This window comes from Polypterus senegalus, chromosome 3 (genome assembly GCF_016835505.1).
Source record: "Polypterus senegalus isolate Bchr_013 chromosome 3, ASM1683550v1, whole genome shotgun sequence".
Taxonomy (NCBI): Eukaryota; Metazoa; Chordata; class Cladistia; order Polypteriformes; family Polypteridae; genus Polypterus; species Polypterus senegalus.
Genome location: NC_053156.1, coordinates 148,201,613 through 148,219,241, shown reverse-complemented (window position 1 = coordinate 148,219,241; position 17,629 = coordinate 148,201,613). Strand labels below are relative to the sequence as shown.

The following is a 17,629-nucleotide window of genomic DNA, read 5'->3' as shown; positions in this document are numbered from 1 at the left end:
CCAGGGAGGCGTCCAGGAGGCATCCTGATCAGATGCCCGAGCCACCTCATCTGACTCATCTTGATGCGGAGGAGCAGCGGCTCTATTCTGAGCCCCTCCCGGATGACTGAGCTTCTCACCCTATCTTTAAGGGAAAGCCCAGACACCCTGCGGAGGAAACTCATTTCAGCCACTTGTATTCGCGATCTTGTTCTTTCGGTCACTACCCATAGCTCATGACCATAGGTGAGGGTAGGAACGTAGATCGACTGGTAAACTGAGAGCTTTGCCTTATGGGTCAGCTCTTTTTTCACCACGACAGACCGATGCCACACCGATCCGCCTGTCGATCTCACGGTTCATTCTTCCCTCATTCATGAACAAGACCCCGAAACACTTGAACTCCTCCACTTGGGGCAGGATCTCTCCCCAACCCTGAGAGGGCACTCCACCCTTTTCCGGCTGAGGACCATGCTCTCGGATTTGGAGGTGCTGATTCTCATCCCAGCCGCTTCACACTCAGCTGCGAACCGATCCAGAGAGAGCTGAAGATCACGCCTGATGAAGCAAACAGGACAACATCATCTGCAAAAAGCAGTGACCCAATCCTGAGTCCACCAAACCGGACCCCTTCAACACCCTGGCTGCGCCTAGAAATTCTGTCCATAAAAGTTATGAACAGAATCGGTGACAAAGGGCAGCCCTGGCGGAGTCCAACTCTCACTGGAAACGGGCTCGACTTACGCGGCAATGCGGACCAAGCTCTGACACCGGTTGTACAGGGACCGAACAGCTCTTATCAGGGGTCCGTACCCCATACTCCCGGAGCACCCCCCACAGGATTCCCCGAGGGACACGGTCGAATGCCTTTTCCAAGTCCACAAAACACATGTAGACTGGTTGGGCAAACTCCCATGCACCCTCCAGGACTCTGCTAAAGAGCTAGTCCACTGTTCCGCGACCAGGACGAAAACCACACTGTTCCTCCTGAATCCGAGGTTCAACTATCCGACGGACCCTCCTCTCCAGAACCCCCGAATAGACTTTTCCAGGGAGGCTGAGGAGTGTGATCCCTCTATAGTTGGAACACACCCTCCGGTCCCCTTTTAAAGAGGGGACCACCACCCGGTCTGCCAATCCAGAGGCACTGTCCCGATGTCCATGCGATGTTGCAGAGGCGTGTCAACCAAGACAGTCCTACAACATCCAGAGCCTTAAGGAACTCGGGTATCTCATCCACCCCGGGGCCCTGCCACCAAGGAGTTTTTGACCACCTCGGTGACTTCAGTCCCAGAGATGGGAGAGCCCACCTCAGAGTCCCCAGGCTCTGCTTCCTCATTGGAAGGCATGTTAGTGGGATTGAGGAGGTCTTTGAAGTACTCCCCCCATCGACCCACAACGTCCCGAGTGAGGTCAGCAGCACACCATCCCTACCATATACAGTGTTGACACTGCACTGCTTCCCCCTTCTGAGATGCCGGACCAGAATCTCCTCGAAGCCGTCCGAAGTCGTTCTCCATGGCCTCTCCAAACTCCTCCCATGCCCGAGTTTTGCCTCAGCAACACAGCGTTGCATTCGCTTGGCCTGCGGTACCTATCAGCTGCCTCCAGAGACCCACAGGACAAAAAGTCCTATAGGACTCCTTCTTCAGCTTGACGGCATCCCTCACGCCGGTGTCCACCAACGGGTTCGGGGATTGCCGCCACGACAGGCACCGACCACCTTGGCCACAGCTCCGGTCAGCCGCCTCAACAATAGAGGCATGGAACATGGCCCATTGGACTCAATGTCCCCACCTCCCTGGGGCGTGGTTGAAGTTCTGCGAGGTGGGAGTTGAAGCTACTTCTGACAGGGGACTCTGCCAGCCGTTCCCAGCAGACCCTCACAACACGTTTGGGCCTACCAGGTCTGACCGGCATCTTCCCCACCATGAAGCCAACTCACCACCAGGTGGTGATCAGTTGACAGCTCCGCCCCTCTCTTCACCCGAGTGTCCAAGACATATGGCCGCAAGTCCGACGACACGACCACAAAGTCGATCATCGAACTGAGGCCTAGGGTGTCCTGGTGCCAAGTGCACATATGAACACCCTTATGCTTGAACATGGTGTTCATTATGGACAATCCGTGATGAGCACAGAAGTCCAATAACAAAACACTGCTCAGGTTCAGATCGGGGGGGCCATTCCTCCCAATCACGCCCTTCCAGGTCTCACTGTCATTGCCCGTGAGCATTGAAGTCTCCCAGCAAACGAGGGAATCCCAGAAGGTATGCCCTCTAGCACACCCTCCAGAGACTCCAAAAAGGGTGGATACTCCAAACTGCTGTTTGGCATATGCACAAACAACAGTCAGGACCCTTCCCCCCACCCGAAGGCGGAGGGAGGCCACCCTCTCATCCACCGGGGTAAACCCCAATGCACAGGCTCCAAGTCAGGGGGCAATAAGTATGCCCACACCTGCTCGGCGCCTCTCACCGGGGGCAACTCCAGAGTGGTAGAGAGTCCAGCCCCTCTCAAGGAGATTGGTTCCAGAGTCCAAGCTGTGCGTCGAGGTGAGTCCGACTATATCTAGCTGGAACCTCTCGACCTCGCACACTAGCTCAGGCTCCTTCCCCTTCAGAGAGGTGACATTCCACGTCCCAAGAGCCAGTTTCTGTAGCCGAGGATCAGATCGCCAAGGTCTCCGCCTTTGGCCACTACCCAACTCACACTGCACCTGACCTCCTTGGCCCCTCCCATAGGTGGTGAGCCCATGAGAAGTATCTTTCATGTACAATGTAAAATATGCATTGCAGTCCATTTTTGGAACTCAAGGGTGCCTAATAACATTACATTTTTTGGGACCCTATAATAGCAGACAGAAGACAGTTCTGTAGCTTGAGAAATAAAGCTAGGATACCTCATAATCAAGACTTGTTAGTACTCATTTGATTTGCTACTTGCAATTTAAGACACAGAAAGAAAAATGATAGATAACAATCTATTATATATAGTAAACTAGTACAATACTCCAGTATATAGGTTGCTAAATACTTAGAAAAATGTTCTTCTGAATGATAAAATATATATAATTAAAAGTTTAATGCCTTTGGAATTCCTATTGCTAGAATTGTACTCTGTGGTATATCAAAGAAACTATAATTATTTTGTTACCTCCAAATAGCCTTTAGGAAGTGTATTTGTATTAAATAGCTTCATGCTATCATATTTCTGACTGCTTCTGGAATTGGATTGAACACAAGTTTGGGTGTAAGCTTAATTGTTAACTTGTTGTTAATTAAAATAAATCTCTCTTTTTAAATGCACTAGTTGGCCTACTTGGTCCTCGGAATCTCCGTGTCTCAGATGAATGGTATACCCGATTCCGTGTATCTTGGGATCCTGCACCAACACCAGTTTTGGGGTACAAGCTTGTTTATCAGTCAACAGGTGAGTGATTACCTATAAAAATTTGTAACAACATACTGGTCTGTAATATCATTCGGTTCAGAAATGTTTATGTTCCCATATTTCATGTGCAACTCATTATTTATGGAAGTATACCAATATTATAAATAATAAAGGAAATTCATTAGCACAACTATTAAGAAACAATATAACATTAATAGGATGATATGGTGGTGATTGAGAAAACCAGAAGCAGAGTCCATATCCCAGCAAAACTAACAGTAGATGGTCAATATAGGTGGTTCCCATTGACACTAACCTAAGAAATTCGTGTCAGAAAGGGTTTGACAACAATCGAGAGCTGTTTTAAACTTATTTCATAATTTTTTATTTTTGATTCTGAACTATGGTGTTCTAGCAGTCATGAGGAAGTAGTTATTGCAAGCAAACGGGCTGCTGAAGGTAGAATGGTAGCCAGACACTGTGTATTCTGGCCATGCATTAGCAAGTGATAACACCCTTTATGTGAATTAAGTACAAGAAAAATACAGTGATGCATGTACCTGACTAGAAAATTGAATTTATGTTTACGTATCTGGAAGTAAAATTGAAGATTAAATGTTTGCCTAAAATTTTGAAAGTAGTCATTACTGACTTAAAGATAAAGAGCATACTGAATTAGTATGGAACCCATTCGGACGCCCACAGGGAATGCCGGGAATTGTAGTCTAGGGGCACAGCCCTGCTGGGGCCTGTGGGTGCCACTATGGGGTGCTGCATGATATTTCACTCCCTATTCTTGGGAATGGAAAGTGCTTCCAATGGGTGAAGCCCTGGCATCAGAAGTACTCCCAGGACTCCAATACCTTGGAGGAGTACCAGTGTGGAGAGACAGGATGAGAGGTAGAGAAAGAGAGAAGAAGAAGAGACCACTTGTATGTCCATTTTATACAAGGTATTTGTAATAAAAAAAAAAAAAAGAATTTTATTTGAACCCGGGACTGTGTTCATGCATCTGTGTTTGGGGGGCCCATATTGCTTGTAGGGGGTGTAAGAAAAAAGTGATTCAATATCAAGGTAGTGGCACCTATCTGTTTTTGTGGAAGAATTGAACAGATGTAGTGCAAAAATGTATCCAGCTTAACTCAGTTAAGAGTAAGAGGAGGTAGATGTGCACAGTGTGTAAAAGACCACAACATCTGAGTGCTTCTGTGGTCACAAGAATGCTTCTAAAAAGCAAAGGGTTTTCATTCATGCCTGGCAGTTAATTAACAACTCCACAGCTCAGATTGCCAATTACCCTGTCATTTCCTATCCATTGTGCAGCCCAGCCATACTAAACTATGCCTTCAGGGTCAAGACCTGTGTATGACTCAGCGTACATATTTTTTTATTTAATCCATGTCCAGACACATCTGTATTAAGGGCTGTGCATAAGTGGAGGGGCATCTGGGGAGCATGGGATCTTTTCACACTATAGCAATACATTTTGCTTATGAGTATGAATATTTTACAGTCCATGTCATGCTTTTTTAGATTTATTTTTTAGTTTTCATTTTTGTTTCAGTAAGTTTTTATTTTTTTTTTAGAAAATAAAGTTATCACTTTCACTTGATTTAGTCAGTTATAAAGCCAGTGATGTTAGTTTATTTTGACATGGTCTCTTTATAGTAGTGCTAAACAAACCTCTCGATTAGTAAACTTCATACTGTTGTCAAAGTTAAATCACAGAGCCAGTCCAGGATACCTTAATTGACATGTATGCGGAGACACTAAGTGCATGAAAAGATATGACTTACAGATGCTGGAAACACTTCTTATATACTCTTGTCAGTATCAAAAGTGCATGATTAGATTCACATCTCATGTCCTAGCTAGTTACTGACAAACGATATGTTGGAGTTACTGCTATGCTAAATTCTACTGGTTTTCTTAACAATACTTGTCCTTGTACTAAAGTAGCAGCATGGACTGGGTCACATATCAAGAGGCTTTAATTAAAATGTTCTTAAGAGTTCTAAAGGCAAAAACAAATGATTAAGAAGGACAGTAGCAACTTAATATAATAAATATATAATCAATTTGTGAAAATCATATTTATCAGTACTAATCAACTCTCACAATATACTGTGAAGTATTTATTTTTGGGTTCATTTCAACAAAATAATTTTATAGTAAAACAGCCAATTAAAGGAGATTTTACAGAAAAATAAGATTGAAATGCTGCTGCATAAACAGAAACACTAAATGATTGATTCATAAGAGATTTAGACTACTGATGATGAATTCCAATTTGATTTTATTGATTTTATGTCATTGTTGGGTTTGTTCCAGTAATCAATTAATTTTGCTGATATCTATGTCACTATATAACCTAATAGAGCAATCCATTCCTGTACAACGTTATTGTTATATTAAGATATTCATTTGTGTGATGTTCTGCATTCAGCTTTATGTGGGAAAAATGCTTATTATTTTAAATAGGATCAGATATTCAAATCTAAAACTTTGTTTTATTTTTACAAACAATAATATCATGCAATAACAAGTAGATAGGCTTAGCTTAAAAGCACATCAAATGAGTTATATGAAAAAGATATAGTAAATTTAAGTTTTGTGTTCACACATTTCCTGTTTATATTCAGAAAACAACATTTCCAAAAACAATGAATTTGTTTATAGGATGCATTTCTAATGATTCCTGAAAACTCTTCTCAACCACAGGATTTGATAGAAAGGACTTTGATCAATAATAATAATAATAATAATAATAATTCAAGATCCATGTACCTGTACATGTGGGAACACTCTTCTAAAGTACAGGACTCCATTTCCTAGCACAAACCATGTCAAGAAGGTTTGCAGCTACCCCTACCTATGGGCCTTGTGATCTTAAAACCAAGCAAATGTATTAATGATTATATTTACATTACTATTAAAGGCAGGGTTTTGTATATAATATTTTAAATTAAAATCTCCATGAAAACTGTACATTATATCTTCACACAAATGTTTTGCATACTTTTAATGTTCTGCCAGGAGTTTCAAAGTGGCAGTTTGAGGAAATAAGAAATCAGAAGATTAACTATAAGCAGAATAATTGAATAGTATTTGCTACCAGGATTTCTATAAAAACACTAAACTAAATAGTCATCAGAAATTCATAAGCAAAACATCAAAAGCTGGGAACACTAAATTATAAAGAATCACCAAGAACTTGAATCCATAATCTTGGACAACTAGGATATGCACAGTGCTGATATTTATACCATCATGTGCCACACACTTTTGGTTGACTATGCATACCAACATGCCAGTTAATATCCCCAAAATGGCAGTGTCCATAATAAACAAGATGGCATTGTTTGAAATAATTTCAGCCCTAATAAAATGAAACTGATGCTTAAATTAATTGAAAGAAATGGGGTCTCCATCACATAACAGAATGAATATAAAACACCATATACAAAAAGCAAAGGAAAACACATAAAAACTTCCAAACAATCATATCATAACACTATGATATGAAACACAAGGAATTAAACAATATTAGATAGAAAAAGGTCACTAATGTAATTAACAACCAAATGTACTTTATGTGTTCTTTTTCTGCCAAATTCTAGACTCATTATTCCATTTTTATCATATTTAAATAGTGGAAGGATAAATAGATGAGGATAACCCTGTAACAGTAATAGGGAACTTGTACAGGCAGCTACATTATACACTAGAATTTTTGAGTTCTAGAATAATCCTGACACCTATACGAAATGTCAAAATCTGTGTAACAGGGCTACAGAACAAGGTCAAATGTGCTACATAAGGTTGGTTACAAACAAACTTCAAAATGTGGAAGCAATTGCCATTCAAAGTCAACAATAAAAGTAGAAAAGGTATAAGGACATTTTTCCGCACAGGCAGACTGTATTATTCTCGGATAAATTCCCTATCCAGTTTCCATCTGCAACTCATATTGGGATCTAAAGGAACTCTGCAAATTAGTTCCAGACGTCTTACCTTCAAGCAACAGTCTAAACAGACTTTTGAAGGGGGTGGTTGAGTGCTCTTTAATGGTGTGGGCTGCTGTTTGGTATACCGCCAGATGTGACTTAAGTTTTATGCAGTATATAAAGATTATTTAACAGCATCAGTTGACTGAAGAGCCATTCTCGAGTTTTCATCACATTCATCTACCACATCTTTGACAGGTCATCTTTATGGGGAAGTCAAAGTGAAGTGTTGCAATGGTTTGATTTCCTCTGAACACATATGTGCACGACATTGAATATGCCTGTAAAGGCAAACCATAATAAAGAAATGATGATGTCTGAAAGATGAGAATCACTTCTGCTGAAGGAAATTACTACCATGAAATCATCCAAAAACCTCAGTGACCTCAAGAGTTTGGCTTTGGTATAATGACATTTACTTCTTGAGAAAAATCTTAGTTTTTATATGTTATAAAATAAATATTGAAAAAGTTTGATTAAAAAAATGAGATTTATCCTAAACTGTGAATCATTTGTATTTTTATCACTGCTGTCTCAGAGCTGCTGGGACAAAAGTTAAATTTCTGGCCCAAACAATGCATGTGTTGAATATGTATATTCTACCTGTGTCCATGTTGGCTTCCTCCCATACTTTAACCACTTGCAGAAAAAAAGTTAGGTGGCGGCTCTAAACTTCCTTGATGGGTATGCCCTGTGATGGACTGGCACCCTGCCCAAGCCTTGCTCCTACTTTGTAGGATATACATTAGGTGCTGTGAGTCTAATGAAATAAGTGGGTCTCTCAGTTGATATAAGCTGATAATTGGGTGTATGTGTGGCAGAGCTGACTAAGTAAAATTGTATTCAGCATTATAGTTAATTCTTAATCACAGTTATTAGTCTATGCAATATTCATCACTTTGGGGTATTCTGTATTACTTTATTTATGATGCTATACCTCTATGTTAAGACTTTATTAACATTAAGCAAGTCTTAACGTGCCTTCTACTATTCAGTCTGGTACTGATGATTTAAACATCAAAATAAAAGCCTCAAGAAAGGACCAAGTAAATATTACTAATGAATTCCCAGTTAGTAAAACAGTTGTTTCTAAACTATGGTCTGAGGTTAAATATTTGATGACTAAAGAGGTGGAGATTCAGGAACACCATAGACAGCAATGTATTAGAATCATTAGCATCATGGAAAATTCTGAAGTATTATGAGAAAATTTGTTCAACTTCCTTCCTACTCTTGTTGAGATTAATATCAAAGTTGTGCAAACGCACAGAATAGGCAGCGTATTCTTCAAGCAGCCAGAAGAAACCCAGACCCTTCCAACAAAGGTTGAAGAAGTATAGTATGTACTTTGCTGATCATTGTTTAGTAACTGTGCAGGGATGCCACAAAATATACCCGTTGTCTAAGTTGGCAAAGAGTGTAGGCCAATCAAAATATGTGATGACAGTAAGCAAGTCTACTTTGATGACCACCAAACAACAATGGGTGTGTCATTGATAATTTCAATTAAACTGGGGTTTGTTCTTTGTAATTTTTTATATTGTGTCTTAATTCATGTGTATGCGTTCTTTGATGTCCTCCCACATCTCAGCTTCCCTTGTGCTTTATTTAGCCAATCTGTCTTGATTTCCTTATTATTCTTTTTTCGCTGAAGGTTCCCTGTTGTACAGGTCAAATGTGCCGTAAATTCTGTTTTGACCTACAATGCTAAACTCTCAGTCTGATGTAGTTTTCAACAAGCATTCCATGAAAGGAGCCTGCCTTTTTAGACAGCTCTTTTACTGCTGCAGTATAAAATTTCCTTTTTATTCAGCAGTCTTAATGGAATGTTGTTGGCTATTTTTGTGCCCATACCAAACTTGCCTGATCCTTTTTGTTCTTTTGTACCTCAAAGTTTAACGGATGGGCCACTTTTGCTTATAATCTGCATTATATATACCATACTGCAGTCTCCTTTTTTTATTACATAGTGCTGTATTAGATGTGTTATAACTAAAGCATGTCACTCAATGTACAAAGGACTGACTTGTGTATTAAATAATAGTTAACAAGGGATGTTTGTCATTTTCAGAGCTGGTAATAATGGGGTAGTGAAGCAGTGGGCTGTGATAAAGCCATGTGTTATCCAGGTGTCATCAGATGTTCAAGAATTTCCTTGACATGCTGGTCATATTATGGATATATGGTATAGTGCTACTGTTCGATATGCTGTTGATTAATACTTTTCAAATTAACTTACATGTTAAATCTTCCGGTTTCTCGGCTGATAAGGGACAGGTGGAACACTGCACATTTTTAGTAGGTGGGGTTTATGGAAAATTCTTGAATGCTGGATGTGTTTAAAAGCCTGTAGGGAGCACAGGGGAGGAATTCATTTGAGTTTGGGGTTTTGTTGCTTTATTAGGTATGTGGGGGTTACCTTGTTTCAGAAACTTCAGCAGTTCATGGGTGTCTCCAAGAAACACATTTAATAAAATGTGAGGTACTGTGCGTTGCATAGCCTCCAGATAATGTTATTCTTGACTCTATCCTTTGCCTAAACTCAAAAATGTGATATTGCCATTCTTGTACAACATGCTCTTGAACTAAGCAATTTAACTTATGGTGTGACTTTGTTATCTTTTGCCTGAGGTTAGCGACCGGAAAATTGCCTTTACTGCTGTATATGCTCCAATATCAACTAGCAGTTCATTTTTAAAGCATTTTACAGATGAAATTCTAAAACTTCAAATATACTTGTAATTGGCATGAAAGAAAATACATTTACAGACCCATTGCTAGATAAATCCCCTCAACTTCAGGGCTGCAATGGCTGTCCTTCTACTCACTGCTTATGTACTTTTGTGAATGATTTGAGCTTAGCAGATTCTTTTCATTTTATTAACCCATCAGCCAAGGAGTACTCCTTTTTCTCGCCACATTTTAGAACTCAGTCATGTATTGACTATATTTTTAAATCTCCTTCTCTGGCTCCCACTGTCATAAATGCTACTCTTATCTCTTGACCCCTCTCTGACCTCAAATGTGCCTTGCACCATCTTTTTCTTTCTTCTGTCCCAACTAGGGCACCATGTTGGAGGTTCAATATTTCCTTCCTTCAGTACCCCAAATTTCCCTAATATATGGTTCTTAAACCAGAAGAATGCATTTCCTTTAACAATGGGACTACTTCTAATCTAGCTTTTACATTGTTTGCTCTGAAGAGGTTCCTACATGACTCTATTCTATTTACAAGCTCAGCAGTCACTCTCTCCTTATTCAGGTTAAGTGTTCTGTCCACATGTTGCATTTCAGACTCACGAAATGTAATTTGCCAAAAAAAGAACTGAATTAAGCTCATTTCTATTGCACCATGCTGAGTTTTTGATTCATTACACAAGTGCATGTTACTACCTTTCTGGTGTTCGACCATGTTTACTACTGGCTCTGTATATGTGACTCCTTCACTACAAAAATAAGGTTTTCTTACTGACTGTCCTAAATAAGAGTAATAAATATTTCTGTCAATATTTTTCTGAACTCTTCTATTCCAATGTTATCCCATCCCCAGAGGCTATTGATTCATTTATGAAGAATGTCCCCCCTTGAGGCTTAGGAAGGAGCAGTCCTCCATCTTGGATGCACCCCTGACACTAGAAGAACTTAAAGAAGCTCTAGAGTCCATGAGCTCTGGACAATCTCCTGGTTCAGATGGTTTGCCAAACCCCACAAATCTTGTTAGCCTTTTGGAAGCGATTGTCAGCCCCTAACTAAGAATACATCCTGACCAGACTGGTTTATCAAGTCCCAGTAGGCAGCTGACAATTTCCACCTCTTACTCCATGTCATATAAACTGCTCCTTCTTTGTCTCACCCCTCACCACTGCTTACTGTGGATGTGAAAAAGGCATTTAATAGAATGAAATGACCTTTATCTGAAGGGTGTTAGAAGTAATGGGCTTGACCCTTGTTTTATTAATATGATTAAAACTCTGTAGTCTTCCCCTTCTTCATTCCAATTACTAATGTGAATATTACCTTGTGATGGTGTGGGTTGCCTCCATGAACTTGCTTTTGCTTCGGAGCCTCTTGAACCAGCCCACATCAATAGTCATAATCAAGATGAGCTGGACAATGACACACACATACAGCAAGGGTTAGATGAAATAGGTGCTCAGCGCTTTTATTAAAATCCATCAAAAAAGCTGCTTGATCCATAATAAATAAATAAATTCAATAAAATCCAGAGTGATTGTTGAGGCTAAAATCAATCAATTAATAAACCATTAAAAACAAGGTTAAAATCTAAGAGATAGTTCCTTTAAAAATTTTTAAGCCCCAATGCTTCCATCTAAAATCTGATGCTGGGTCACCATTGTCAGGCCCTTGGCCAGTTTTCACAAATCCCCTGCCGCCTGTCTCTCAGCTTATGCGGGAGACACCACATGTCATACCGCTCCTACTCCCTGACAACCGCACAATAGGAGGATCTCTTCTTCAGCCCCAGGCTTCAAGGGCTGAGGCTCCACACTCGACCATCTGCCTCCATTCTACTCTGTATAGGCTCTCTCTCTCTCTCTCTTTCTCTCTCTCCTTCCTCTCTTTCCATCTTTAATTTTCCATCTTTCATGCTCCCTCTTTTTCTTTTAACTTATGTTCCTTGCTCTCTCTTCTTTATTTTTCTTTTCTCTATTTCCAATCATTCTATTCACCTTCTTATTCCGTGCAGGCTCTTGGCTGACTGGCATAGGTGAGATAAGCTGCCACCTCTCAAGTGTGAATGAGGAACTTAACTGATGCTCGCTTTCGAACATGTATGTGCGATCAGTCAGGCACCCCATCCAACCCCAAAGTGAAGCACACTCTCGCACAGCTGCACCTGATCGGAGCCTGCACTTTCTGATTACGTAATTATTTATTTAAAATCAGCACAAGCGCCACAGACCACTAATCACATAGCCTCACTTTTCATATTAACAAAGGAGCCAGAGAGGGCTGCCCCCAATCCCCATTCCTCATCAGTCAGTTTTTAGGACATGTGGAGTTCTATTAACCTCCCCCCTTCCAGCCCATCTCCATCTCCTTTTCCTTGTCCCTCTCATCTTAATCCAAACTGGTATCCCTTGTATATGTTGTCGTTATTAAAGCTTCTCTCATATTTACCCCTGCTGTTTTCAATTGGCTTTGTAAACTTGCCATCAATCAAACATTGTGCTGGAACTCTGTTTTCCAGAACATTAAATTCACATAAAATCCTGACCACAATTTAAATTAGTATATTGATTACATTGTATCCTACCCCATGAACTCAATATCTAATAGGCCTAGCCCCTGAACCTGTATGCCATCTTTGCTACCTCAGTGCTCTTGGAACCTTCCTTCCGATGTTCTGGGACTGTCCCCCATGGATTTTCTTTGGTCCAATGTTACTGACTTCATCACTTCAGTTCTTTCCTGCCATATCTGTTTGTCTTCTCAATTGTTGCTACTCCTGAATTTGTCTGCTTATCTTTCACTTTTCTATGCAATTGTACTAGAGGGAAGAAACTGATAGTTGAGTCAAAGATATAGGAGGAACAGTGTGGATTCTTTCTTGGATGAGAAACAGTAGACCATCTTTTCTACCTTTTGCAGATGCTGGAGGGTGCACAGGAGTATGATAGCCCAATCTACATGTGTTTTTTAAATCTGGAAAAAGCACATGACCATGTCCCATGGCATGTGTTGTGGGAGGTGCCGTAGGATTATGGGGTAACATGGTAGCTCTTGCATGCTTTTCATTCTCTGTATTCATACCATGAGAGCTTTGTCCAAATACTTGCTGTTAAGTTGAATTTGTTCACTGTGGGTGTCAGACTCCTTCAAAGTTGTGTCTTGCCACCACTTGTGGTTTTCATGAACAGGATATGAAGGTGCAGCAGAAGATGTGGGAGTGTTCATTTGCAGAGGCTAGTGATAGCATCATTGCTTTATCCAGATAATGTTATTCTCTTTGCCCCATCTGACTGTGACCTTTGGAATGTATTTGAGCAATTTGCTGCTGAGTGTGAAGCAGCTGGGATGAGGATCAGTCCATATGAGGTCATGGTTCTCTCTTGGAAAAGAGTGAATTGCTTTCTCCAGGTGAGAGGGAACAACTGCCCTTAGTAGAGGAGCTCAAGAATCCCAGGATCTTGTTCATGAGTGATGGAAAAAGGGAATGTGAGATTGAAAAGCTGATTAGAGCGGTGGCAGCTGTTCTGTGGGCATTGTGCCGGTTCATGGTGGTGAAGTGGGAGATGAGTCTAAAGATGAAATTCTCAGTTTTCCAGTTGATCTGCATCTATTTCTTCACCTAAGCTGTGGGTAATGACCAAACAAATCAGACTGCAAATCCAAGCAGCAGAAATAAGGTTTCTTGGCAGGGTGGCTGGGCAGATACTCCATGATAGTGTGAGAAGCTCAGAGATTGGATTGAGAAGAGCCAGTTGAGGTGGTTAGACTAAGGACATGCTGGAGGGATCATAGCTCATGACTAGCTTCATAAAGTCTGGGAATTGCCCAGGAAGAACTGCAAAGTATAGTTTGGTCAGAGAAGTCTGGGTTGATATTCTTGGCCTACTGCCACCGTGACCTTCAACAGGAAAAGTAGATAAGAAGATGAAATGAGATCTTTCTCTTCTCTCCTGTGGAGGCTTATAATGTTTTTGCTTTGTTGGCAGCAAAGTTGCTGTTAGCCTCAAGCTGGTAACATACTGAACTGTGCTCCCCTAAACTTCTCTCTATAATCTCTTACATTTAGAACTTTCTGCTGCCCAGTTCAGCTACTCACCCAGTTCCACTGTGCAAATTTGGATTAATGAAATTTAGTTAGTTAAGGACTGGGCAGTGGTTGGTCCATGAATCATGTTTCGTTCCCTGTCTCTTTATTCCTTTCTTCTAATTTCTGTCTCTACTGGCAGATACACACCTGGTGACATGTGCCTCTAGTTCCTATGTGACCCTTGGCCTTAGAAAAAAGCTTTCTGTATGTCTCTTTTCAGGGCAGGTGTGTAGTGGGTAGGCACTGGTGGGGGGTATTTTCCATTATTATTATTATTATTTCTGCTAATTATATTGTAATATTCCATTGTTTTCATCCTTGGCCACATGCTTTTTGTACATTTCAATGTATATTACATGATATTATCTTGTGTTGGTTAGTAAAAACTGATTACAAATAAAAAAGATAGCACTGGAAGACTAGAGTTCACCAACAGCAGCCTGCCAAAGTGGTCTGTTTTTTGTTTAATATAGAAAGAGAACTTGTCTACCATTTCATCACAAAATTACTGTAATGTTACTTATAAATTGGATTTAAAGACTGAAATTTTTGGTGTAACAATTTCAGTGGCAGATGAAACAATGGAAGTATTTGTTGGTGATGTGACGACCTATACACTCCAGAATCTGCTTCCTGGGACAACATACGATCTTAAGGTTTTTGCACAATATGATGGAGGACTCAGTGGAGTGCTACCTGGAGAAGGCACAACATGTAAGTGAAAACACAGTATTCCATTCTTTTATCATATGCTGTGCGAAATAAGTAATTGCTGTACATTTTGCGCTTTTATTACTTGTTTGTATCTTGTACTGTGGGAAGTAGTGCACAAATAATACAGTAAGGAACCGTCCCTGTCCCTTCTGTTGCCTCTAAAGCTTGCATATTGTAATCGGTTCATTAGCCAATAAAAGGTGCCATTTTGCTTGACTTCTCATTGCATCCATAAACGCTAACACAATACAACACCCTACTACTATAAGAATTACATACTTACGAATTAAGTATGTTAGATTGGTTTCTCTTATGGAAGTATATGTATAAACAAATATACAGTATCACTGTTCAAAATATTGGGTGAAATGGAGGCCATGAAGACCTGGGAAAATGTTAAAGAGAATTGCAAGTCAGTAGTATTATGCTCAAAGGTAAAAAAAAAAAATCACTTCTTTGTTCTACAAATGACAGCTGAAGAGGACCAAGAAGAGTATCAAACATTTGTTGCTACAAAGAAAAAGTAACCATGTTAGTCAAAAATTGTATAATGAGTACTAACTTCAAAATAAACATGAGGTACCAAATGTGTTGAATGTAGGCCAGGTTATGGAAGGAGTGTGTAGTGGAGCAAAATTGAGTGCTTTTGGCACTTTCAGATAGTGTTCAAATAGACAAAGCCACCTTTCCTCATAGACAAGAGTTTGAGAAATGAGGTCAAGAGGATGCAGATTTTAGTGCTAATTTAATTTCACTCTATACTTATCTTTCCCTTTTAATTAGTTAATGAATATATTCAAGTATCTGGAATCAAAGGCTGCTATAATTATCATTGGCACGCAGAACAATAGTTAGTGCTGCTACCTGATAACTAAAAGAGATTGGTTTGAATTGGTCCCTATGTACTGTATGTAGTGTTTGCATGTTCTCAGTTTTGTGCATTTTCTTCACTAGTTATTCCAGTTTTCCTGCTGTGTCCCAAAGAAGTGCAAGTATTTGGCAACTCTAAATTAGATTGGCTTGGAGTGAACATGCCCTGCAAAGCACATTCCAAGCAAACTGTCTCTCAGGAGAAAGTAGTGATGAGCAGACTCCATGGTGTTTGCTTTGCCTTGAGCTTGCAGAGAAGTTTTCATGCATAGTGCTGGACTCTGGAAAATACATTGAAGTCAATAGGGAAGGACTAACTGAACTAGATTTGACTGGATTATAATGGTGCAATCATCTTTAAAGTGTCTCTGAGGGTTAGGGAAGAATCTTTCAATTATACAGGACCGATTATTGTGGCCAAAAAGGTCACCAGAGCTGTGCATCAGCAGTGCCCACTACTGCAACATTGTGTCTCCGTGAGATTAAAGAAGAAAGAAAGCAGTCAGAGACGGACAATCATACCTGAATATTTTGTCAAAACAAAGCAAACATTCCAAAATTGTAGTCAAAATTGACAAACAATATGTAGGTCTTTTAAAGGCAGAATGGCATGTCATTATTGAAGCTGCTGGCATTCTATTTTTTGAAGTTGCGCTGAAGGCTTTCCAAACTGTCTGTGCTGATGCTTTGTACTTTTTCTTCTATCAAAAAGACAGAAGCGTCTGGTAAATAGTAATAAATCTTGTTATTATTTCATAGAGTCTCCTCAGTTTGGGGCAGTTGGGGGCTTGTGGGGGTATCGGTTCCATTAAGGTTTGTTTTTTATCTGTGTGTGGCTAATTATGCATGCATAGGGCACGTGACTCCTTCTCTTATACTGATGTGGAACACGAAGATCGACCTGCACATTTGGCAACAAGCAGAGATAACTTGTTATTTATGTTGTATATGTTTCATAAAAATACAATTTTGAGAACCTATATTATTTACTTCTTTTCCACCAACTAAGTCCAACGAGTTTGTGATCCAAATGATCAGCAATATATACCTGAGGCGGCAGTCCTATTCAATATCGGCTGTTACAGCTCCGGGGGATGTTATTCTAGCCCCACAAAGCATTATGGAGTGCTGGGGAAAAAAGTTCCCCTAAACCTGCCAAATTATCAGTAAATAATTTAAAGAACAAGGGCAAATGCAAATGCAGCAAATTCTCTGTGAATAACGCTTTCACAAAATTTGCTGATTGACACTAGGAGAGAGTCTGACTGCCCTAAGGACTTTGAACTTGGTTCTAAATAGGAATGGAAATGGATGATGTTTAAAACATATAAATGTTTTTAGAAAAATAAAATAAAAAATCTAAACCTTTCATTGGAATTGTTTTTATAGTACAGAAGTCTTTTCAAAATTTATATTTTGTAAAAATCCTACATTTATTGTTAGAATCAGAATTGTTATTTTTCTCATTCTTGGTTTTTTTTTAATACAGTATACTTGAATGTTACTGATCTGACAACATACCAGGTTGGTTTTGACTCGTTCTGCATCCGATGGGCTCCTCATAGGGCAGCAACCTCCTACAGAATTAAACTAAACCCACTTGACCGTAAGTATAATCAGTTTTATTTCTTTTGAGGCAGGGGTTTCCCCATTTCTTTTGTTATAATGTATCTGATGCCTGTTTATACTTTAAGTCATCTTTTCTGAGACAACTTAATGAGAACCAGGCACAAATTGCTTCTTGGCTCACCTAAGCATAACATGGATTGAATAGTCTATTGTCACCTGAAACCTTTCTCATATTCAAAAATGTTTTATTTTGCTCCATGATTTTAGCCAAGTTTTTACTCTTACATAATTTATAGTTTTAATAGTATCATAGCTG

The 17,629-nt window shown here is 39.9% G+C and overlaps 1 protein-coding gene across 4 annotated transcripts in view; it reads left to right on the top strand.

The window, feature by feature from the left end:
- Window positions 1–17,629, top strand: part of col12a1b (collagen, type XII, alpha 1b) — a 171,379-nt gene that overhangs the window by 100,311 nt on the left and 53,439 nt on the right. For all 4 annotated transcript variants that reach the window (XM_039748035.1, XM_039748034.1, XM_039748032.1 and 1 more), the window contains 3 exons: window positions 3,292–3,411; window positions 14,728–14,874; window positions 17,234–17,350. In XM_039748035.1, coding sequence (XP_039603969.1) covers window positions 3,292–3,411; window positions 14,728–14,874; window positions 17,234–17,350 — 384 coding nt within the window. The remainder of the gene's footprint in view (window positions 1–3,291; window positions 3,412–14,727; window positions 14,875–17,233; window positions 17,351–17,629) is intronic.